Genomic DNA, 26462 nt, shown 5'->3' with positions numbered 1-26462 from the left:
CAGGGAACATGTGGCAAACTTTTGATCATAGTCATTGGCAGTTGCGTACTATATCTAGAGATCTGCATTATGCATAAGAGAAAGTCGATTGTCTTGAAAATTTTCAGGTTTAAAATCGGGCATTTATGACTGTTATTTACAGACAGTTTCTAGAAGTTGTTAAGGAGGTGCTTATAGCAGTGTATTACTTGATACAGAAAATATGGTACCATTTATTCATGAGAAACAGTGGCTAGGACAGTACAGTTTACTAACTGAGAGTTGTGACATTTTAATTGTCAGGATCTGCTGATCCTTTCTTCCTAACTGCAAATTTTCTTGATACAGATCTTTGGTTTGTTAGTACCATTGGAATACTTGTGGGTTTCATTAGAGAAGTTACCAGGTATGAGGTGCCATTGGCTTTCCTACAGCATAAAGCACCTGCTGTTTTTTTCTGACCCCTAGTGAGGCTTAGAGTGGCTGCTTTGGCTGGGTTGGTGTGGAGTCATTAGTCATTTCATATATTGTGTGTAATGATAATGGTAGCATAGTTCCATGTTTATGCTCCAAGCCACTAATGTTCACATTTCCTTCTCACTGTGCATGTATTTATTCTGACTTCATGTTTAAGTAAAGATCAAGTTTCAGTCACCTCAGTGTATTAATAATCAGACCTGAATGAATTTGCCCCGGGCCTCATGATAACAATCGTGCAGACATTTAGCTCTTAACTCATTAGTCCCACAGCAGGTACCTGCACACAAATGTACATATTGCACATCCTGCTGCACTGCATACACAACCATCAACACAGAATGGTACTTCAGACTACACCGGACACACACATATGCCTAACGCTACGAACACTCCTAAGTCCACTATAATAACACCCAAACCTTCCATACTGTTGACATATTTCTTATCAAGACTGGTCTTTTAGGTCACTTATAGTTCCACATAACCAACTGGTGCTGAAATAATATACATACAAAATAAATACCAACCAAATAATCCCATTATTCATTCAAGTCCTTAGCTTCTGGCAAATTTCAAAATTCATACAAATTTAAGTATACAACTTTTATGCCTCCTTCTGGTTTCTATTTTGTTTGAAATCACCCTTTCGGGTCTGTATGCAAAATATGCATTATGTTTGAAAGTGCATATATAATCTCCAAATCATGATGATGATGATCATCATCATCATCAACAACATCATCATCATCAACATCAACATCATCATCATCATCATCATCATTAGCAGCACCACTACCTGCACCTGCACCAGCAGCAGGTAGCTAGGTAGAACTGGGTAGTTTGGAGTTTGACACCTAGGTAGTAACTGTGGACTCGTCCAAGGCCTAATTTCTAATTTTCTTCCATGAATCCACATTGAATCCTACTTTTGACCAACAAATCATTCCATAACTGCCATGAGTTTCATTTAGATACATTTCTTTGTTTTCCATGAAAACAGACACATGTCTTGGCAAAACTGATACAAGTCAGGCTGGTGTATAGTTTGTATATGTCCCATATTATATCTGTTACTTTGATAAGTAATAGAAGAGTACTGGTACAAAACACTCTTTGAAAAATATTTCCAATATTTCATTCTAGTGAACACCACCAACAAAGATAACATTTCGAATCTCTGCATATGCATATGAATTGTAACAGTCCAAATATGTACTGGCTATGAATGATTTAAATGTTTCCAGATTATATTCTGCTGTTGTGACTGGCCTGTGGAGAGGTTGCTGAATGACTGAGAAAACTGGCTCATTGGTGTATTGTTCTGTAATGAACAATATTTCTGTTTATCATTTTAATCTTGTCAGATATACGATATATGATATCATGCAATAATTGATATTTCTGTTTCATTATGTAATGCCCATTTCTGTGTTGCTATGCACTAGTCTGACAGAGAAGTTGTATTGTTTGTGGTAGTGAGTGAGTTTAGTTAGTACTTATGTCACTTTTAGCAATAATCCAGCAATATCATGGCTGGGTACACCAGAAATGGGCCTCACACATTGTAACCATCTGGGGAATTGAACCCAGGTTACCCCATCTGATAGAGAAGTTGTATCATTTTTCAGAAATGCATGCCACTACTCACACTTGTGCAAGATAATATTTCACTTTATCCTTTATAAAATTATGCAAAGAAAGTACTTTTTTTGTGTAAACTTTTCAAAGTGACAGGATCTGTGAATAGTGTGAGCAAAACTGTCCATATTGTTTCAAAGCCAGCAATATCATTTTAATGTTATTGTAAATGATTCCATTTGGACAAAACCACAGATTGTCATGGACACATGGAAAAGAATTAAGAAAGTAATCACTAGCATGTTTTGAGTATAAAAGGACTTGAAAGAAACCATGTTTTTGTCCTAAGGTTATTTTTGCATAAATGTGTGACAGACCCTAGTTGATATCAAGACAATTATTTTATATCAGGCTAAAATTGATTAGTTTTTAGATGGTCGTCGAATCATTTTGGTAGGTAGTGTAGTGATTATTAACATACGTGAAGCAGGAAGCAAAAATGAGGGTCCTGGGTAAACAACTAAAACAGAGGATTGCAAGCAGTATCATATAAGACCATCATTAGAGGTGATAAAATTTGGTGAGCATGAATTAGACCCCCAAATGTTAGTGACAGGTCATGCCTCACCCAAAAAACAAAAATATCAGGACCTCCCAAATATGTTTCATAATCCTGCATATACACTAGTATATTGGAGCATACAGATTTTGTATGTATTCCACATTTGTGATCAATACCGGTTTGACTTTTTAATGATATCCAATAGCGAATTCATAATTATACAGAAGCAAAGATCAGAGAGAGATCATTGTAGTACTTATAATATATTCCAAGGAGAAGTCTACATATAATGCCTGCAGTTTGTCACAAATAGGTTGTGTTGTGCTTGTGAAACATATTTTACCACATTAACAAATGTCCTTCTGTTTCACTGATATTCTTTCAGTGCCTTTCATATTTTATATTGTCTTTCACCATATCGGTAATATGATCTCAGTAGAGTAGATATAAAGATGAATACTAGTAATTGCTGTATGCCATAGAGATGACAAAACTTTGTTTCAAGATGTCTGTGACAAGGAATCATAATAATTTCTGGTCAACATATTTTGTAGTTACCGGTACGTTTTTTCTTTTTCATGTGGGTTTTAATCCTTGAGAGAAGAAAAACTGAAACTATAAGTTGAACCCTAGTGGGTACTGTATCGTAATAATGTTTAGAATTCAAAACAGTCATAAGTAGGTTAATTATTTTGGTGTAATCTCATGGGTAAATTCTATGTGTTTTGCTTTAATTGGATGTACAGTCGTGCCCAGTTTATCCGAACACTTGTGTTTTCCTTGAAATCATCTGGATAAATGAATTTCCGAATATCTGAACCATGGACCATATGTACATGTACAAACAAACAAACAAACATTATAGGCCTCGGACATATTCTTTATGGATTGATAACACATTAACAAGCACTTGTTGTTTCAGTTTCATATTTCCTGCTCAATACACTATGTCTAGACTTAAACCATGTTCACCAGCCACGAGAATAAGTAAAGTCTGTGATATCTATGCTATCGCCAAAAGTACGTACTTTGTCAATCAACATATTGTCATTTATGGCCAAATTGACATGCCTCGAAATTAATTCAGTGTCACCTTGCTAATTACAGGAAGCTAATCTTCTCACGCTTCAAAGACTGCTGTCTTCTTTCATGTTAGGGCACATAAGGCCAACTGGTATTTGCGTGTGTAAACATTCTGACAGGTGTTCAGCCATCTGGATATATGAGACAAAAATGCACATATTTTAGCGTTTTGTTGGTGAAAATGACAGTCTGGTTACAGAAACTTGATTTCCGAATAAGTGAGTAATTTTACAATGTTATGAATTCATTTTAAGGAATTTTCATTCAGAAAGCGAGTTTTCCGAAATCTGAGGTTCAGATAAACAGGGCACGACTGTATTTCCCAACATGTACTTGTCACACATCTTTAAATATGGATCATTGTATATTTATTTACATCTATAAACATATGACTGTTTATATTTATATTGTGTTGCTTGTGGTGTGATCCCAGAGTTTATTGGCTTTCAGGTGCAAGATTTTGGGCATCAATGTTGAAACTACAACCGAGAAATAGCTCTTCATGAAACCAATTCTTTACAGTAGTCTAATATTTTGTCTTCTGTGGATGTAGCTGTGCTGAACAAATGTGCCTTTGTTTTGTTCCTTGTTGTGTTTATTTCCTACCAAAACAGTGATATTTGAAGATTTCAAGTTATCTACTGGTTTACTTTCTAAATTGTTCCTTTTTGTATTTTTTACCCACTTTGGTATGGTACACTAAGGCAAAACAAATAAATATTAGAACTATATTTACATATTCAATTTCACAAGATACAATTATTTGTTATTTAGTAAAACCAGTGTATGAAACTCCTAAAAAAGCCAGGAAGCCCACAGGGCTGACAGCTAAAAAATGTTGCCAGCCCTTTTAACATGTAACCAGCCCTGAATTAAAAATAGGAAATTCAGATATATGTTAAAATAAAGTAATTAATGAATTACTTGTAGTGAGGTAAACTTAAAACATGTGCCAAAGCAAATTTAATAAAATCATAATTTGATGGTCACTGTTGATTCATTAAGTGCCACTGCCATCTGAATCGGAAAAGCAGAAAAGAATGACATTATTCATAGACTGAAAGCAATCTCTAGACCAATAACACTCACTGTTAGATGAATGGGTAGGCTGATCTGTGGAAGTTACAGTTTGATTGATCATGAACTAAGTTGTATACAGACATCATCTAGCTACGTCAGTTGTAAACTGTTTTTGAAATATTTCCCATAGTCAATGACTTGGTCAAATATATACCCTTGGAAAATGTATTGGCACACAGTGCCGGTTATAAAATTAAGTTGTGAGCCCAAAACGAAACTTGCAAGCAGCAGGCTGCAAGGCACACGCTATTTTATACACTGGTAAGATTCACTGAAAGAATTATAATGTTGTAATTAGATAATCACAGTGATTTTGTCATCACCATGTAAAACCTTTGTCCTGCACTGAGCAAAAGTAGAATGGTTTCTGTCAAAAGCAATTCATGTTTGTTTTTCATGAAGCATGGTATGTTGAATACTTCCAAGTGATTCTGAAGAAATTTTGGAAAGTAAAATATATTTGCACCACCAGTATTGTTTTTTCTGTTTCTCAACTGGGAGAATGAAACAATCATATATCATTTTATTTTCTAAATGGACAAAATGACATTGCACAACCATTTAGTCAGTGGGACACGAACACATTCGTGATCGATCCAGTAACGAAAGTTCAAAATGACCGTCCACATTTCTCACTTATAATAATAGAGTTATCTCCCTTAAGTTATACTGCCAGTTCTCGTTTGAAAGTAGCTGTTATCATCTCCAAAATCACTGAGAATGAAAACTATCAGTTGAGGGTACACATTAATTAAATATACACTATATGAACGATGAAATACCCTAAACAGAGATGTATAGTGAACATATTCTGCCATTTGGTTCTCCGGATTTATATAAAACTACTTACCTCAGAACTAAAAACAGTCAGCAGTAAAGGGACTTGCCATTTAATTTAATTTTGGCCACATAGTTTCATTCGATGATATTAATGACATTCCACCTGTGGTAGTCTTAACCAGTTCAAACACATCAATATCAGTGAGTGGCAAGAATTGTATGTTTGAAGTTTTATCTTCAAATTTAATTATAAGAATTATGTTTTATCTCTTCATTGATGTTTTTCTTTTTTGAAACGATAATAGCCGAATACGAAATGTTGTAAATCCACTTGAACTATTCCAAATCTTTCTTCATTCAAAGCAAAAATTATTAATTTGAAATGGTGAAGCCCATTTCTGGTGTCCCCAGGGCGGGATATTGGTGGAATATTTCTAAAGCGAAGTAAACTCACTCACTATTGTGGAATATTACATTTGTGGAATTTTCCTACGTATGCCTTAGGTTCTGTTTTCGTTATTGTGGTAAAGAAACCCAGTAATGCATGAACGAAACGAGACCTTGGGTCACTTGTTTTGAACAAATAATACACCGGGGCGTTTCTTCTAGTAGGTACCGAGCTAGATACATAAGGCTAAATAGAAAAGAGAAATGTTGTTCGGCCATCGGCGCGTCACTTTTATGTGTGCGCATAACAATTTTTTATTGCCATTTAGAAATATAATTTTGACTTGGCCGCGTCCCGACCATTCATTTGCTCACTATAAGAATGAGTGTCTGGAAGAACGAGTCTGTATCTGCAGCTAAATTAACACGTGCTTAACTTCCCAAGAGAAAAAATAAAATGTCCCCCTCTCGTCACTTTTTTTTCTATAAAAAAATTAAAACAAAGTCCTACCGCCCTCCTGAAAAAATGTGCCCGAGAAACATTAAATGTTTTGGGGTTTTTTTTTTAATGCAGCCTATTATACCCTATACTGTACAGGTATGTCATAATCAAATCTGACATATCAAGTGATGGCTAACGATGGAAACATATTATATTGTTATCCAAATTTGACAGCGCTATAAACATAAAATAAAAATATTCAAATGGTTATAGAGGTCTTATTATGAAAAAAGAGCGTCTGAGAGTTATGTCAATGACGGGGTTTGATTTCAACGCTGGTCAGCCCAACTGGTCTTCGTTTTACTAGTTAGGCTTTAATAATTCTCCAAAGCTGGAAAGTGTCAATAAATGTGCTACTAAGCCAAGTATCAAATTGACAGATATTGAACTTTTTAAGACGTACATATCATGTGAAGTACAAATTCTAGTACTTTTTTGGTGGAAGTCGCGGTGGCTGAGCGGGCTAGGCGGCTGACTTTGTATGCTGGCGACGAGGTGCCTGACTCTGAGGGTGCGGGTTCGAATCCCGGATGGGACTCAACCAAAAAAGTACTAAAATTTATACTTCACTAAGAAAGTGAAATCCCAAATATGACATATGTTGCATTTGACAGCTTTCTAACTGGCATCGTGTAATCACACATGATATCATGTGTCTGTGAGCGAATGGCGTAGCTCACAGATTCATTTCCCGCAATCAAATATGTTATAATGTCTGATAATCAATTATAAATCATAAAGCGAGATAATCAAATATATGCCGTGGTATTAAGTATGGATTCCTGACATCATTCCATTTGTAGTGGTGAAAAGATGAAGCGGTTCCAGTCAGCAACCTTCTCGGAGTATATATGGTATTTCACATAAACGCTGATCATCAAATAGATTCCTTATGTGAATACAAAACCTGGCACCTCATTCATCTTGGTCATCTGGATTTTTCATGAAAATTAATTATGCACTGAGTTTGTCAGTACAGTTTTAAGCCGCGTTGAGATTATACAAGCTGTATCATGGCTATGGACACCGAAAAATCTGGTTCGATTCTCCATGTGGGTACAACGAGACCAAGACCTAGTCTCTGAATATATAATTTTGACAGTAACAAACAAACCCATTTTAATTGAAAAGGAGACCCAGGGAGACCAGAGATTCAGAACCCGAGGAAATCTAGACTTGCTTCATTTAGGGCTTTAGCACTGCAGAGGAGGTTTGACAGTTGGCATAATAATGAGGTTAAGGGACTGTGAGACAGTATAACATGTGAAATCCATTTCAGGGCTCCTCCACCGAGGTACTACTAGAATGTTCCTATTAGTAAAAGATGCGTTAATCCCTGGTCACTCACTCATTGCGTAGCGATATCCTTTGAGGTCAGTGGACTGACTGGTTTCAGAAGATGGTAGCTGGCCAACCAGTGCGCTGAATATTTCTGAGTGTTGCGTACTAAACCCCCATAACCGCTGTTGGTCCACACATAGCTCGTCACTACTGCTTTTGAGTTATATTGAAGAGCCAGGGATCCCATCGCTACCTACTGTATACCGTACAGCAAAAGAATCACAACTCTGGCTTTTTGTCAAATTTTATATAGAAAACATAAACATGAACGCTTACTTATATGAGATTTCATTGTTTCGAAGCTTGCGTTTCTTTTGCTGTTCAGTATATGTTAAGGTAAGGGAGTTGCCGTCGCATAGAGCCAAGATCACTTTGTACGACACCCAGCTGGCTTTTTAAAATATACCACGATTGTGTGGTTTGTCAGTGCTTATTCGTTCAGCTACAGTACTTGATGAACCTTATAATTAGTCACAATCAACAAACCACATACATATCTACTATACTCCCATACCATCATTTGACGTATATATCACACAGTGATACTCATTTAGGAACACGCCCACACAGAATGGAGTCACTCGTCCTGAATTGTTTGCGAGTGAGTGAGTGAATACCGGCAATATTTAGCTTTAGGTCATATCAAGTTCTGAAAACAGTCCAAACCTTCTCGGGGAATAGTGTTGTAACTTGTATAGTGCAACTTTCACAGATATAATAGCTGATATCGTCACTGAGCACTCTTGCGTTCAAGTACAGTGGCAGTTAGAGTGATGCTAAATGAGAACGATCTATTTCCCAAAAGATATAAATATTGATTTCATCTACTTTCTACTGTGACCTAAAAACGAAACCCGTTAGGGCGTATTATTCAATCTTATTGTGCAAGAAATGAGACAGAAAAGGTCAAATTCCAATACATTCCTTATCTTATATTCCAAACGATTACATAGCGGGATCTACTCGGATGCTGATTTTACGTCGTTAATTCACTTCGCATTCATGTTACATTTTCATGACTAATCATCCAACTAACTAATATATGCACAATAAATGTACACATTCACAAATAGTTACATATGTCCGTGTATTCAGGAAATATCTGACGATAAAATGCGATGAGAATGATTTTCTTCTCATGCCGACGCACAGATGAATAAATAGTGGAAACAGTTGGAAGGAAGGTAGAACAAGTTGTGTCAAAATGGCGACGGACGAGACATTAGTGATCTCGTCATGTTTATGATGAATATGTCAAAACGAATTTCATATTTGTGGAAGGATCGGTAAAGAATGAACCGGCACCAGGTCCTCACGGGGGCTTGCAACTCCGGAGAACAGTGCTATGCAGTCGGAAGTGTTGAAGGAATACATTTTACGGTGGGTACAGATGGAAAAGCGAGCCGAATCGGCATCATTTGTGATCAATCTGGTTTCAATGAGGGGGCGTTTGGGGACATTACCATTCTCTTGTTTTCTGTCATATGTCGTCCAAGATGTAGTGGTATGTGCGTAATTGGTGTTTTCAGATATCTTTCGAAAACAGATACCATTGCCTCCTAATTCGATAAGCATACCAATGTCCGTATCAGGAGTCAATGTCACCTGTCACAGGATATTCGATCTCAAGGAATAGCATTCAAACACTATTTTTAAGGTACAGCGACAGTGCATTGCCATTTGCCAGGGGCAGGTCCTTGTTGGTCCCTGGTTTTGTTTTGTTATTACACCCCCACCCCCAGTAAATAATGATGGTGTATAATTGGTCCAAATGCACTGAAATAGCCTTCATTCTATGCTGATTGTAAGTTACACAGTGTCAGCTGATTGTGATTTCTTGGCTTTGAAAAAACCCTCAGTATGTGATAAATGTCAGATGTTTTTCAGATTGGTAAATATATGATTCTTTGTGTATGAAAGAAATTAAGTGACTTAAATGGTAATTGAATCCATAAATAGTTAAACTTAAAGCTGAAGATTTGTGACAATTTTGTCCTGTTAACCTCAATATAATCCTAGAATGTTGTCAGTAGTATTCAGTGATGTATGGCCAAACAGTATCAGGGATATATTGTACATGCTGTCAGGACATATGTTTTCACCCAAGTAAATCAGATTTGAACCTTGTTATCACAAACTACTCTGGGTCAAAGAAACAGTTTGACTTGTCCAGGGATTTGACACACACATTTGATTATATTCATATCATTTTGGGGGTCTTGGGAATTAAATTCAGATATATATTTAAGGTTGACTGCTGCTGTCTGGCAATCATTAATCTATGATTACCTGTAATGGTCACAGATCAATGAATATCATCAGCCCTATTGTAGTATGCACATAATCATAACTTTATTTTATTTTCTTTAGTTGAAGAGAATAACATTTAGGAGATAAACATCATGTGTTGGCCAATTTCTGGGTGTTATTGAGTATTTGAAGCACGGGAATGCATTTGGAACCGACGGCGTCAAATGAAATATTCCCGTGCTTCAAATACTCAATAACACCCGGAAATTGGCCAACACATGATGTTTATCAACATTGTAAACACAAAAGTAAACCAAAGGGGTTTTAGTGTCTGCACTCGTTTACATCGAATACGGACACAGCAGTGAAGTGTCATCAGCTGGCCGTTTCAGCTGGTTCTCATGGTAGCATCTGGAGTTGATCATTTATGACGTCATTCTAACTTTACGTCACAGTATGATTTGAAGGACGTCACCACTGTTGATGTCACAACAAAACAATTGTTTACGTGTCAATACGCGGTGAATAGTCTTTCAGTTTCCGGGAATCTAATACCATTTAATCATGTTTTTCAACCAATCAGATTACAGAACACAGTAACTTTTGGTTTACAATTATCTAAAACTAATGTTAATCATTGACCTTCATTTAGAAAAAGCAGAAGGAAAACTCTCAGATCAACTAATGGTTAAAGTTGTGAAAAGTCAGAGTTTACATGAGTAAACAATGCCAGAAACATGATATTATAATGTACTTCTTGTTGGCCTGTTCCAGTCAGTGTTAATTTGACTTGAAAGATATTAAGTTAGCAATGTGTAACCCGGCTATTCCTGTAAGTCCATAAGACTTATTGTTACATTTGAGCCTGAGTATGTGGAATGTGTGGAATATTGGTTTATATGTTCTGACAGATGACAATTTGATAATACATTTCTTTAACAGAATGTGATACCAGAGATAAGGCAAAATTTAATTTGTATAACTACGGTAACAGAAGAGGTGTGCATGATCACAATTTTTTCTTGTTTTTTTGTTGTATTATAACAGACCATCATCTCCTGTCACGAAACAACCTTGACTAAGGTTAACTTAGACTCTTACTCTTTAACATTGCGCTAAGGTTACTTTAGTGATTAATGATCACCTTAGTGCTTTGTGAAAGGAGGCCCATGATTTAGTTTGTGCGGTAGGGGGAGTACGTTTATTGTTTCACACAAATCAAAATGATACAGTCAAATCTATATGCCGAATATTTAAGACTTAAGGGCAAAATGACAAAAACTGGATGGTGGCTATTATACCTGTGAAACAAGTTTTTAGTTTATGTTAGTAACATATGGCACATTGTTGTTGACTGCTGAGAAATCAAGGATGTTATTGTATTTCCTGTTTTAAATGTAGGTGATAAGGGAAGAGAAAATCATGCATTGACATGCAGAACTTGGATTGTTTGTAGGTTTCTCTGACTGTATGTGGAGATGGGTAGCCTAGTCCAGTAGTAGTAATAGTGTTTGCTTGCAGTTTGAATGACCTGCTTCGATTTCCCCATATTTCTTATGTTACCTGCTGTGGTGATGCTGAAATGTTCCTATGAGTAGTGCAGATCCGTACTCACTGTGTCACGATAAGCAGGTTTTTACTTTCAACAGCAGAATTTACATGTCAGTAAATTACATTTGCTTCAGTTTGATTTGTTGAAATGCTCAGTGTATGTTATTATTTCCGTTGTCAGTGTAGCATCGTCAGTTCAGGAGTTAATCATAAACTAATATCTGGAATGTATGAAGTAAATCTAAGTGGAGCCCAGAACAAGGCATAATTTCCAGGGCACCATTTCACAAAGCTCTCGTAAGCCTACGATCTCATAACGTTTCTCATAGCATTCGTACCTTTATGTTACTGTTTTGGAGAAGTGAATGCTACGAGAAAAGTTATGAGATCTTAGGCTTACGAGAGCTTTGTGAAAGGGTCCAGATTCGAGTGTGTGAGTGAATGAAATTAGTTTTATGCCGCACTCAGCAATATTCCAGCTATATGGCGGCTGTATGTTAATAATTGAGTCTCGACCAGACTGTCCAGTGATCAACAGCATGAGTATCAATCTGTGCGGAATAAAGAATAGAATAAAATTACATTGTGGAGTCATTCCATTGTCTGCTCATTCCAATTTTCAGGACTGGAGACCTTGATACTTCGAACACTTTGCCTTACATTTAACTTATGAAATTGCCAATACTTTGACTGTAATTTAGGTAGGGTAATATACTCGTAACTGTCCATTTCTTACAAATGGTGTGCCTCGGCCCCATTAGGAATGGAGAGTTACTCAGACGTTACCTTTGCGCAAGGACTGGGTGGAAGGGAAAATCATATGGTTGAGGGACTGTGAGACAGACTTTAATAACCACATCATTTTGGTTTCATCATCACATTCTGACTCTTCCCAGTATATTACTGCTTCATTACTCATAATTATGATGCTCATGATTAGGAGACTCTTGATTACTGCATGTACTCTTGTGGTAATTTCAGGCTTCACTTGATTGGTCCTGGAGTCAGGGGTCACCATTAATGTTTGTCACAGAGACAATTTGTCAGCCTGCCCATGGACTGGGTACAAATGTCTAACAGTAGATCTTCAGTCACACAAAAGTATATGATCCGTAATGTTTCTTCTGTGTAATTCTGCAGGAGAATTTCTGTTTTGGTTATCTAATTTTACCCTACCCTACCCTACAGGGTACCTGTTATGTTAATTCCTCACATCCAATTTGCAGGAAATGGCAATATATTCCTCTGCTTGCAGGCTAAAATTTTGAATGTTATTAATATCTCAACCAAATGTTATTTTCAAAAGAAGTGACTGTAAGTTATGTCTAAATCTTCAAAGACAATGGAACCTTTTAATCATAAAGAAATATATTGTTTCATCTATTACTAATAGTCACATGATCATAATGGGTCCAGATATTGAGACAGGTACCTGTGTCCTAATAAGTCACACCTCCTGGGTATCTGGGATGCCCAGCCTAGTTCTACCACAGTTATTTCTGCTGAGTTTGGTCCATTAGGTGTGACAGAAACCTGTATTTGTGGGTTTGAATCAGAGTTTCAGGCTGGTTTCTCAGCATGTCAGCACCAAACTAAGGTGGCACTTGTTTCATGCCATCATCACTCCTGGATTTTCCTTCACATAAAGGGGTGGTGGGGTAGCCTAGTGGATAAAGCATTTGCTGAAGACCAGGTTCGATTTCCCATATGCGTACAAATTCAATGTGTGAAGCCCATTTCTTGTGTCCCCTGCCATGATCTTGAATATAGCTAAAAGTGGCGTGAAACCATACTTACTCACTCTCTCATTCACTCCACATCAAATTAATGTGTCTCCAGTAAGTTCAAATGTAGACAGTTGATTCAGAAAAGAATATTCTCAATGACAAATAATGTACATTTCTTCGCGTCTACAGTACGTAATGAGCAATTGTGGGTGTCTTGTTATTTGGAGACCTCTGACTACACAGTTTTTCCTCATTCTGGGCTGTAAAGTAATGATCAGAAAGTATAGTACTCTGTACTATTTGTTTATGCAACTGTCACTGAACCACTTCAGTGAGTTTTCAGTTCATCCCGACATTTAAGATATGTATATGTTCATTATTAGAAAAGGTCCGCAGGACAGTTCTTATAAGGGGCGGTGGGGTAGCCTAGTGGTTAAAGTGTTATCTTGTCATGCCGAAGACCCGCTTTCGATTCCCTACGTGGGTACAATGTGTGAAGCCCAATTTCTGGTGTCCCCCGCCGTGATATTGCTGGCATATTGCTAAAAGCGGCGTAAAACTAAACTCACTCAGTTCTTATAAATTTACCAAATCGTGGAACCCATCAGTGCTGATGATAATCATGGATTTTGATCAAGTCGAAATAAAGACTGTTAGTGAGGAAATAAACAATTTCTTTCTGTTTTTGCGTCTGTATTCAGATACTCCAAATGAAAATAGAATGACAGTGCCTTCCCAGTCTTAAGCTTATGACTTGATGTAATCAATAAGACATCTGCTGGTCCGAGGAGATGGGACAATTACTGTCAATTAGGGCTGTTGAGTAATAGAGAGGCCATTATATGCTGCTGTTGCCATCAGAATAGTGTGTTTGCTATTGATCCATTCCATCACACCATTTCCTCCCAGGGGTTCTTGGAATAGTCCCTTGTAACCTCTGCTTCTTGTTAAAGGCTACTAATTAGATCAGTTAATCTTGATGGGTGTGTGAGTTTAGAGGGCTGCGTGTCACCATGACCTGATTGGATGGATGATGTTCATGATTTTAGTTCCAGGTTTGTCTGATCTGGCATTGTATTTTTACCGACTACAATGGCACTCTCCTGAATATTGATGGATATCAAAATAAATATAAATGTCCAGTCCCAGTTTCAGCTTTTGTTGCTTTAACAAATGTTCTAATGTTTCAGGTTACCAGATGTTTATGATTTTATACATGTTCTGGTTAAAGGTTACCTAACTTTATTGTATCTTGAGTATTTGGAAACGCATCTGTGTATTTTGGTGTAAGGATTAAGTGTAGCTGTAGTAGAATATTTCCAGTGAATTCTTGCAGCAAATTTGTCATTGCAAAAAAGACATATTTTAGCCTGTACCTAAAATGCTTGTCTTTATTAGCCTGTACTTGTCTTCTCCACAGTTTGGAAAAGTTATTTTGTTCAGTTTTCCTTTTGCTGTTGTATGTCACAGTGCTTTTACGGGGGATTTGTTTCAAGTAGATTTAACAGCACTAAATTCAATTTTGAAATGTGTTCATGGCCATTGCTGTCCACAAGACTTCAAATACACTTACCGGTGAATCCTAAAGTCTAAAGCCACAAATGCTTTGAAAAGTTTTTTTCCTTGAATATATCAGTGTATCCAAATGATTACCTACTGTGAAATAGAATGAAGGACTTTTCATTAAGTTTTAACCCCCATGATGATACCTCTGTCAAATCATCTGTTTCAGTCAGAGGTGGTTATTATCACTTGAAACCTCTGATTGACTTATCAGAGAGAAATATTTTTCTAATTCATGTTTCTGTTACAAGACTTTTATATGTAACCAAATGTAGAGTGAGTGAGTGAGTGAGTGAGTGAGTGAGTGAGTGAGTGAGTGAGTGAGTGGGTTTTAGTCCAGCAATATCATGGTTGGGAACACTGGAGATGAACTTCACAGATTGTATCCATGTAGGGAATTGAACCCAGGTCTTTAACGCAATGAGCGAATGCTTTAACCATTAGGCTACCCTACTGCCCCAAATGTAGAAGGCAGCTGACAATGCTGGTTTTTCGTTAACGAGGATGTTATGTAATCCTTATAAACCTAGGTATAGCGATGGCTGAAATCTGTGTGAATTCATTATCATACAGACCGGACATTCTTGTCATTGTTGTATTGTGCAAATCTTGACTGAAGCTTTTGTTCATTTCATTGGCTGTTTTCATCTCACAGCTGCATGGATGGTTAGCCTGGAGTCAGATAATAAATTGTGAATGTAATTTAATTATGTAACTCCTTTTGCTGTGACCTAGTTTGTTTTACCATGTAAATACTCATGACAATGATGAATCCTGTCTCCGTTTCCTGTTGCCATAAAATGATAAAGCTAAAGTGTTCATGAATATTCCAGTGGTGAAGCAGTGTTGTAGGTAATGAATAAGCAGTTTTAACAAACTGAGAAAGCATTACGTGACCATGATAACGTGAAATTGGTGTTGTGATACATGTTCCCAGAGCAGCATGTATTTTGTTGTAGACTTGGATGAATAGACTTGTGCATAACAACAAACAATGACCTAATATCGTAGTATCCCATCCTTGTCCTAAGATTTAGCTAACTTGATCGAGTGGTCAGGCTACCTAAATTGGTTGATACATGTCATCGGATCCGAATTGTGTAGATCTATGTTCATGCTGTTGATCACTGGATTGCCTCGTTCAGATTTTATTATTTACAGATTGTCACCTTGTGGCTAAAATATTGAAGATACAGTGTTGCTGTTATGCTACAAGGAAACAAACAAGCACTTTGTGGTCATGTTGAACTCATACATTGAAACCAAAATGCGCAAAATGATGGAACCAACATAGGTTTGACAAGTCTGGATTCTTTTGTTTCCTAAAATGAAGAGATTTTCAGGCCTGTTCCTTTACTAGATGAATAATCCATTACAAAAGAAGAAATCTGACATTTTTATTTTAAGAGCCGATTGTCATGTTTGTGAAAATGTGAATTTTTCATGTAATATTGCATTAAATGTGACAATAGAAAACTACTCTGTAAGCTATTTCATCTTTATTGTTTGTGTATTTTCTGAAAGACAAATTCACCTCAGCAATACTAAAGCATACAATATTTCTATGAAAATTTATTTATATTTTGGAATTATTTGGTTTGGTGATATTCAATGATATTTGCTGTACAAATATCGAACTCTATGTAAGCCCACTTAAGTACCTCTGTATCTGCCTTCTAGTCCTATCACTGTTTGCTGACATTACATTTCAAAGGTTGGTATGGCGGAACCGATATCTCAATGTCGGCAGTAATGATGTTCTAATGAAGGTGACCTCCTCTTTTGTCTCTGATGGGAACTTTAACACATATCAATAGACCCTCTAAGTTCATTGAGAAATTGGTCAACAGCTTGACCTTGTCGCCAAAGGATTTCTTGTCCTTCTGGGATCAACGTCTAAATTGCATGTTGGGCAAACAGACCTAATTGAAGGGTTGAGGAAGTAATTAGGGGAATACTGTAGGTGGTGGACAACTGCGGGACATTAAATCTCTCTGTAGGATGGCACTGTAGCCAAGCAGACTGGGTCTTAATCCATGAAGCCTTCGTTACTCTCTAGTTTATGATATTCTTACGAATGACGTAGCACTGCAAACTTTTTGTGGATCGCATCCCTGTTTCACCTAGTGATCTTCTAGTTGCGACTGTTGTAACTTATTCTGTAGTTCTTTTTTGTGTGATTGTTTTTATCTAATCTTGATGTCTAATCTAATGGATGTGAAAATAGAACGTAAAATAGCTGACAGAATGGAAACTGTTTGAGTAACCATTTTTACAGAAATACATTAAATTCAGAATATGAACAAATCCAGCATATAGATATATACATGTGTTGGTTACCGGAATCACTTTAGACAGAGTTATCATTTATGCTTTCCTTTCAAACCATCCAATCAAAGCAACTCTGTGGCAAGTAAAAATCAACTTCATTCTCTTATGCTACCTACCAAGCTGAAAGTGTAGACCGGTCAAACTCCGGGGTAGAATAGGCCTTCAGCAACCCAAGCTTGCCATAAAAGCCGACTATGCTTGTCGTATGAGATGACTAATGGGATCATGTGGTCAGACTCGCTGTCTTATTTGACCCATGATCATCCGTTCCCAGTTGTGCAGATCGATGCTCATGTTGTTGATCACTGGATTGTCTGGGCCAGACTCGGTTATTTACAGACCGCCGCCATATAGCTGGAATATTGCAGAGTGCAGCAAAAACTAAAATCACTCACTCACTCGAACACCAAACATCAATGTGTGGCAGGATACAGTATCGTCCTCATGTTTCGCAAAACCTTTGATGATATCTGTGTGTGGGAGTGAAGTAGCAGACAACACACATTAGGGCTTTTAATTTCTAATCTTGTACATCAGCTGTTTTGTTATCCACCGCAAAATTCAGCGGAAGGTCGTAAAAATCAATGAAGTCCCCAAGAAGCTCATCTTTAACACTGCACTGAAGAGGATATTCTGTGGGGGCTCTATCTTTCTAACAGCTGGTTGAGTGCAGCTAATTGTGACATGCAGACGGCCGCAAGTACAAATTACATGACTGGCTCAGGTCACACTGATTGGAGAAAGACATGTTACTTGTGCCTGGAATAGAAATTGCTGTCTGAATCATTTTTGATGATTGAAAACTGCTGATCATCCTTTGATTGTACATGCTGATTTTAGCCATCACTTAGTGATGGCACTGCTGATAATTGATGTGGATGAAAATTTGAAGTTTGGTTACCAGAAAGTGTATTTTATAGGTGATTGTTTTGCTCTCTTGTCTTGACACTGCTTTAGTTAAGTACATCGTTCCCTACAGCAATGGTATGGCTAAACATACATTTGCTAGTCAGACACAAGTAAGACTTCTGCTTGTCAGAAACTAGTAGAGGTTATGACTGAACATAGTTCTACTAGTCAGACACTGGCACTGGCCACATGCAACCAAAAAATCAAACATAATTAAAACTAAATTAAATTTCCGTCAGATCCAGTCATCTGAGAAAAATGGATGTAGTTTGTTTGCAACCCACAGACATAAAAAAACATGTCATGTGTACTAGTATGCCTAATTACATAATGTGGCAGAGACAGGACTTGGGTGCACAAGTCATAAATCAATATATTTTGTTTATGGTGTATAGCCTGATAGGTGTTAAGTTCAAATTGCATGTGGGCAATGATTTAAGCTCTGTATTGCATATTGTCTTTAGCAGAGAGGAAGGCAGGCAGGCATATAGGTGTCAATAAAATAGATATTGAGTTTTTTCTGTGACAGAGGCTGCTTACCACAATCAACAATTTTTTTTTATGTAACGAGTTGATTATTAGTTGTTTGTGTACACAACCAAGGTTAGACTACTGCTCATGACCTCATACTCAGGGCATGCATGCTGTTTCAAGCTCCGCGAACCTATTCCCTTTGCATGCGTTACGGGAGCAGCGCAGCAACCTGTTGAAACCACTTTTTCCCCCAGCGCTGGGGGAAATTTAGTGAATTGTTTGAACTCTGATTTTGCGGGCTTTTTTTCATCGCGGTTTTTTCAACTTTAAGGTTCAATTGGCATTTATGATGATCTGTTTTGGTAAGTGCATACTGAAAGGTATCAGAATCTGCAAAGGTTTACTTTGCATGTGACCTTTAACATGTGTCTGCTTGTCAGAAACTAGTGAGGGTTGCGACTTAACATGCGTCTACTAGTCTGAAACTAGTAAAGGTTGTGACAAAACATGTGTATGCTTATCAGAAGCTTGTGAGAGTTTTGAATCACTGGTGATATTTCCTTTAGGATGACAAACTGTACCATTAGATAGATGGCAGTTCTATAGCATATGGCCCTCACTCATGTGGACCTGTAAAAATATGGTTTCCCATCTGCATGTCTCATGTTTCCATAGGTGAATGGAATTGTGAATGTATGATGAGGTGAGTTGAGGGACAGGTATGAGATGGTATGGCAAATAAGTAATATCCTTGGAATTATCAGTTGTATGCAAGTAGGGCTTTTCAGCTGGCTTATAGCATGGCTCTGTCTATCAGATCTCACTTCACCACAAGATCAGCTGACACTGCTGACGCCCACTAGTTGTTCTCAGGCAATACTGATGAGTGTTAGAGACTTTGGGGGATGGTGTTGTGACTTTTCCCATCCTTCATGTTTATGTAATAGCCAGTTGGTCACCTGTTGTGCGTCGTTTGTCCTGAATAGCTGTTTGACTGATTAATCTGAAATTTTTCAAACACCTCACACACGTCATGATAATATGGAAATTTGTTCATAGGGTTGGATTAAGATTTTTGAATATGATCACCCTGTCAACCATGTGGAAACACATAACAGCACACAGATTAGGGCCATTTTTTCAAATATTTTATGAAAATGAATGTACAGCAGGGGTGGATACAGCTTTTTGAGAAAGGTGGAGTGTGCACTATTGATAACATGGCAGTTGTTTGGGGTGTGTGAGTTCCAGTGGTCATTTAACCAACTTTCAAGACCACCTGTGTGGATCCACCTATGTATTAGGGCAATCTCCAGGTGTTTGCGTGAGGGCATGAACACATGTAACCATAGTAACAGGTGTTTTTGCAGAATGTTGCTGTTTGACCTTGATTTAACCTACAGTTGTAGTTGTGTTGTTCAAACAGTTAGAGTGTGAGTTTGTGTTTTGAGGTTGTTCACATGTTGAAACAAGTATGTAAATGCTTGGTCCATTGAAAACATCATGGTGTGTCATGCTTTTGAGAGCTTACTAAATTGGGTACTAGGTATTGTAACATAGCGTGTACCAGCTTGATCAAGTCCAATGTGATAAGGTTTCTTGTTGGTATGACATTTCAAGGATAACATAAATAATGAATTTGTTTCTTTAACTTCCTTTTAGCAGTAAACATTGTTAAAAACCTGTACGTGCATAGTTTTCTGTATGGAAAATGTGGAGTAGGATGGGTTTTCATATCTTGAAATTCAGTGTTTTCTTTGAAGTACTTTTCTGCAGTGCACACATAATCACTTGAGAATACTGATAAGAGATATGTTGTCTATTTTTCAGTGTTAGACCTCAATGATGAATCTTGTGTGCTTCTATAGCTGAATGTTTAACTTCTTCAGTTGATAATTTGAAGATAAATATATCCTTACTGTACGTGGATTGGACAATCCCTGAAGTCTAACTGCTTTTCTTCTTTACACAGGGGATAGATAGCTTATAGATTTTGTTCACATTGTATGATTCCTATACATTGATAATTCTGTGCACATTTTGATGGGTTTCTTAATCTTTGGCATTTGAGACTCCAGCTACAAATGTTATTGATTTGAAGGAATTTTGTACTTGATTTGGTACACAAGGCCAGAGTGCACTGGAGAAATTTTCAGTTCCCTAATCACAGGGGAATTAAACAAGATGACCACACAGCGCTGATTGATGTTTTAGTTTTATGACTCTCCCCAGACCTATTGAGAGACAAAAAAATCATTACTAAGTTGGTTTGTTCCCCCTGATGTGCACGTGTGGGTTTGTGCAGCATGGATTCTTTCAGAGACGAGTCATATGTTGTTAGGGAACAAATCTGTTCCTTCATCGTAGCCTTTTGGTTAAAGGATTTGATCATGAAGTCAAATACCTGGGTTCGAATCACCACATGGGTACAATGTGTGAAGTCTATTTCTGGTGTACCTGCCTTGATATTGCTGGAATATTGTTGAAGGTGGCGTAAAACAAAACTCACTCACCGTTGTCGCTCAGGACACAATGTGTGTACAAACCTGTCTGTTATGTAATTCTGATATATGAAATTGATGAAGCAGTACATCAATCCTTGGTTTTAGTTCGAACTGTCTGGGACACTAACAGAAGTAAATATGAATAGACTACACCAGTCCAAAGACCTGTTTAGCAAAGTGATTGTAACAGTCTTCATCAAAAGACTCCAACCGTCAATGAACTGTGATCAAGGCTTTGTCAGATATCTTCAGCTTACCATAAGCTCATCAAAGATTCACGTCAGTCATAACCCTTTTGTTTGTATTACAGGCTTTACCCGTTAGCGCTTTGACTCTGATCTCACTCATTGTCTAGTTAACTGGCTTCTCTTTTCCATTGAAACCCTAATCCTGTAAAAACTCTTCCCTGAACTTGTATGTATGCTTTTCAGCCCATGCAGTGCATCACTTACTGGATAATGGTGTTAGAACCTGCAGTGAAACATGTTCGTATTAAAAAAAAGAAGTTAGTTCTTCAAAGTTTGTTACAGTAAAGGAGCTAAAATGTTGGTGGTGCTATGACCAGGCTTAAATGAATAGGTCATATCCAGTTCATTATGGCCTTGTAGTTTCTGTGTCAGATTTTTGGACAAATGGCCATGTTGAACCCTGAAGTTTGCTAGCCTAAAGCCAAACTGGGTTCACTTGACTGAGAGTCCATTGTTTGTCCTTGTGAGAACAGCAAATTAACTAAAAATGATGTTAACTAGCCAAGTTCAGACTTGTAGTGTCAAATTTTTATTTCCACAAAATGAGATGAAGTACATCACTGTCAAGACAAACAAAAAGAGATGACAACTATGATAATTGTCCTTCACTTGTTTGTGGCATCAAGGTACAGGGACCATGTCACGAAACATGGGTTCTGGTCTTTACTACCCACTTGATTGCTGATCATGTTTACATAAAATACAGGGATTGGGAAAGAGAACTTTGACAATGGGCCATTTTCAAGATTATTAGTCATTTTCTGAATTCAGAATGGACCCCTGCCCTTGTATCAATAGTAAACTTGAAAATAGTAATGGGCCATATTTTCACTAAAATGTGCGAAATGGCCTATGGCCCCTGCCTTTCCCAATCCGTGGGTGTATATTATTAAAACTTGAGCTTTTATGATAATAATTTGACTGGGATTGATATAACAGTATGACTTCTACTAATGGGCTCTCTTTTTACTGCCTTTTAGAGTTCAAGGTCATTTGATGTCTTCAAGACACAAACCTTCATAGTTTAAATTATAGAATTTTATTCAGATAGGTCTCTTTCCTTTAACATTATCTATCCGCCTTGTTGTCAGTGGCGTAAAGTGAAATGTACATTAAGATCATTTTAGAAGTGTTTCTGGTAATGTAATTGTGAAAAACAGAATTAGTAATCGGTTATTAGTTATGTATTCTTGCAAAATTCTGTGTTTAAAAAGCCCAACCTTTGAATTTTAAAAGTATAAAGAAATTTAATACTTATTTCATTTATCAGAGGCTTTGAGGTAGCCTAGTGGTTAAGCATTTGCTGGTCACACTGATGACCTGAGTTTATTTTCCCACATGGGTACAATGTGTGAAGCCCATTTCTGGTGTCTCCAGTCATATATTGCTGGAATATTGCTAAACATGGTGTAAAACCACTCTCATGTTAAACAAAATTTCTACTTATACTCTGTCTTCCATTTCGGTCATAACCAGGCTCTGTTGGTACAGAAAAGACTGCTCTCAGTTTTACTTTAGTAGATTTTTGTTTGTGAAAATGCATTAACATGTGATTCACCATAGGTGTGTATTGTGCTGGAGGCTGTGAGCTGACTTTTGTTTCTGAGTGCAGAGAAGAACTCATTTATCATCTTTTGAGGGGTTGAGGACCTCATGGAGTCTTGTCGTCTGTTGTCTTCAGATTGTGGAGGCATATGAATTATAAGGACTGATATGAATAGTTAGATCCCTGGTCGTCAGTGTTTTGTCAGTACTGCTAAATCATATCTCTCAGCTAGAAATATTTTGGTTTATTCATCAGTTTGCTTAGGTCAATACTGTCTGGGCTAAACATTGTTTGAGGCTTTAATGTGTCTTTCAGTTTCAGATCATAACTAATATATGTGAACTTGCATGACTGAACAGAATCTTACAAGACTCTGGATTCAAACAGTTTAATATGAGTGCTGTTATTAACTGAGTTGACTTGACGGAAGGAACTTTTACAAGATTTGTTTTAATTTGTTTTCATGGCTAACATGGCAGTCACGTTTAATATTAATCCAGGAACTAGCAAAGTAATTATGCTGAAACTATACACATAATACAGCCACTGACCCAGGAACTATACAGGATATATGCAGGAATGGTAAAGGATATGTATTGGAACATACACAGAGACAATACAAGAACTAATGGAGGATATGTACAGGAATGAAACAGGATATACAGTCATCCCTCGCAATAACACGCTTCGTGATACCGCAGATTCGGTTAAACTGCAGGGTTATCCGTGGCTGCCATAAAAAAGTTGACCTGCGATCACACCCAATCACGAAATTAGCTCCACAACAAATCTGCTGCTGCGCCCTTGTAAATTACGTGAACTAGTGAAATTCAGTGGGGATGGCAACTGACAGTGTTCATTGCACATATCCATTGTGTTTCAGTTGCTTAAAACATGCAGGGTTTTCTTGAATACAATCATAACAACATCGTAGTTGTAACTTATGAAAGACAAGACATGCTATCAGTCGAGTTACAAGGAGTACTTACAATGTTTGCTGTGATGCAACACACTGTGCTCTAGCACAGTAAACACATTCATGCCAGAATGTATGGTGTCAGAAACCACATCTTCTGCTGACCACAGTAACTGCTTAATATGTAAAATATTCTGATAATGGAATAGAAGTTGTTTGATGTAATATAATGTGATTATTTTTACCTGAATCACTGGTACATTAGACCAAAACATCTGTGCACATCTGATCGCTATTTCTGGCTTAGTTGAAAAACAGCAAAGATGTATATTCACGTAAATATGCGTCTTTGAGAACAGGTAGCATAACAGGAACAACAAGTAAATTATCATCTCTAGTGATTTTTGGTTGTAAGTTTCCCATACATATACTGTAAACTGTCTTATTTCCGCGCCTTTAAATTTTCGTGAGTGATGGTCACTAAAACTTTTCGCGCCTTCTTATTTTTGTAAGGTGATCTTGTTACAGGGGCATCTTTTTAATTAAGTGTTAGAGCGATGAAAATAGAACGTGATTGAGCTGTGTTAATCCAGATTAGCCCAACGGTGACACGTGATTGAGCAATGACACCTGTATTGCTTTTGTGTCTTTGACTTACCTGAATAGAGTGTATGATATATCTATATTATTGTGTGTATTTATTCTCACATCATGAAGTCTGACGCGAAGTTCGCAAAAATTAAACGGTCGCGAAAATTTGGCTGTTTACAGTATATGTTTTCATTTTCAAAGTTTGTTTATTTTCACCTTCAATGATACAATATATTTTTGACTGGACACAATTCACGAAATAGCAGTTTTGTTATTCAGGAACTAATACAGGATATATACAAGAACTAATACTGGGTATGTACGAGAACTATACAGGATAAATACAGGGACTAATACAGGAACTATACAGGATGTATACAGGAACTAATGCAGGGTATATACAGGAACTATACAGGATGTATACAGAATGTATACAGGAACTAATACAGGGTATATACGGTAAATATAAAGGATACATCCAGGAACTAATACAGGGTATATATGGGAATTATACAGGATGTATACAGGAACTAATACAGGGTATATAGGGGACCTATACAACATATATACAGGAACTAATGCAGTGTATGTACGGGAACTAAATAGGACGTATACTGGAACAAACATAGGAACTACACAGGAACTAATACAGGATATATATAGGAATGATGCAGGACATATACAGGAACGATACAGGATAAAAGTGGAACAAACAGGAACTAAACAGGACATGCAGGATTTATACAGGACATGTACAGAAATGGTATAGGATATATACTGGAATAAATATGGAATATATAAAGGAATGGTACAGGATATATACAAAAATGATACAGATATATACTGGAACTAATACAGAATATATACAAGAATGATACAGGAATGGTATAGGATATATACAGGAATTATACAGGAATGATACAAGATATATGCAGGAGTTCAAGAACATTTCAGGAACTAACCTAAAGATGTCATTAAACTATCCTGGACTGATGGCTTCAAATTGAGCATGAACTGGCTTGGAATGTCAAAGCCAATACGCTTCTTGATATTTTGACATATTTGCACAGAGGGACAAAGATCAGTCTCTTGTGCCCCATGTGTGTTGTTAGTGCTGGCTAAAATGGTTTGGTTGATACAAGGGTACCAACCTTACAAATCTTAACAGTCTCCACCCTTCCCCAATTATGACTTTGGCACATAGGTTGTCCATATGCTTGTTCCTCCTACTGGAGAGAGATTTTTTCTTGGCACATACTGGTTGCCGTGGCATCTTGTGTGTATGCCTTGATGCCCATGCTGTCAACCACTAGTCACCTGACAAGGCCACAGTTGTTTCCAAGATGGATCTCTGATGTTGCCTCTCATTGCAGGCTGTGGTGAAAAAATTAAGTGTTCACTCACTCACTCACTCAAAAAAATGGTTATCTCCGCAGGAAATTGTTGGTTACACTTTTGGTTTGATAGACAGTAGTGTGTGGCTGATATTGACAATGTGTTTTTCAATATCAAATTGTTTCTTCATAGAGAAATTTTATTCACCTTGGAAACTTGGTGAACTATATTTGTTAGTACCACAAGCTTAGATGTTTACTGCCTCTAGTGTGCGGCCTGGATCTGTCAGCAGTCATACTGCCTTACTGTTGCTTGTAGACTAGTTCTTCAGTCTACACAGAACAGCTTATAGGAATCACTTTGAAAATCAGCAGCATTGAAGTCACAATTGATTGTTTGGTTCCAATTCCTTAGAGCAAATACCATCAGCTTTAACCTTAGATGAAAACCCAGTATTCAAGACAAGTAATAGGCTTGCATTAATCATTGTTAATTTGAACTCCGTTAATGACTATTTGAGCTCCGCTGTTTTCAAAATCAATATGGGCGGTATACTTTCACAGGAAGCTGTTGGAGAAGGTATGAAAGATCAATACTATTATTTTTGGCGGATCATTAATAAGTTATGGCCTTGTTTAACCCAAGGCCATTTCTCTTCTCTCGTTTTCCTTCGTGCCATCTTCACCTCTGTTCAGTAATGGAGCCTAATTGTGTCAAAGAGGCCACTGGTTTGGTTGTTGGGGAA

At 37.2% G+C, this 26462-nt stretch overlaps 1 protein-coding gene across 3 annotated transcripts in view; it reads left to right on the top strand.

Annotated features, from left to right (window-relative positions):
• The first annotated feature begins 8958 nt into the window (after nt 1–8958).
• Nucleotides 8959–26462, top strand: part of LOC137278305 (dmX-like protein 2) — a 96310-nt gene continuing 78806 nt past the window's right edge. For all 3 annotated transcript variants that reach the window (XM_067810557.1, XM_067810556.1, XM_067810558.1), the window contains exon 1: nt 8959–9152. In XM_067810557.1, coding sequence (XP_067666658.1) covers nt 9066–9152 — 87 coding nt within the window. In that variant the 5' untranslated portion in view covers nt 8959–9065. The remainder of the gene's footprint in view (nt 9153–26462) is intronic.

The sequence above is a fragment of the Haliotis asinina genome, chromosome 3, assembly GCF_037392515.1.
Source record: "Haliotis asinina isolate JCU_RB_2024 chromosome 3, JCU_Hal_asi_v2, whole genome shotgun sequence".
In the NCBI taxonomy this organism is placed as follows: Eukaryota; Metazoa; Mollusca; class Gastropoda; order Lepetellida; family Haliotidae; genus Haliotis; species Haliotis asinina.
Note: the sequence above shows the minus strand (reverse complement) of the source record. Positions and strands in the feature narration are given on the sequence as shown.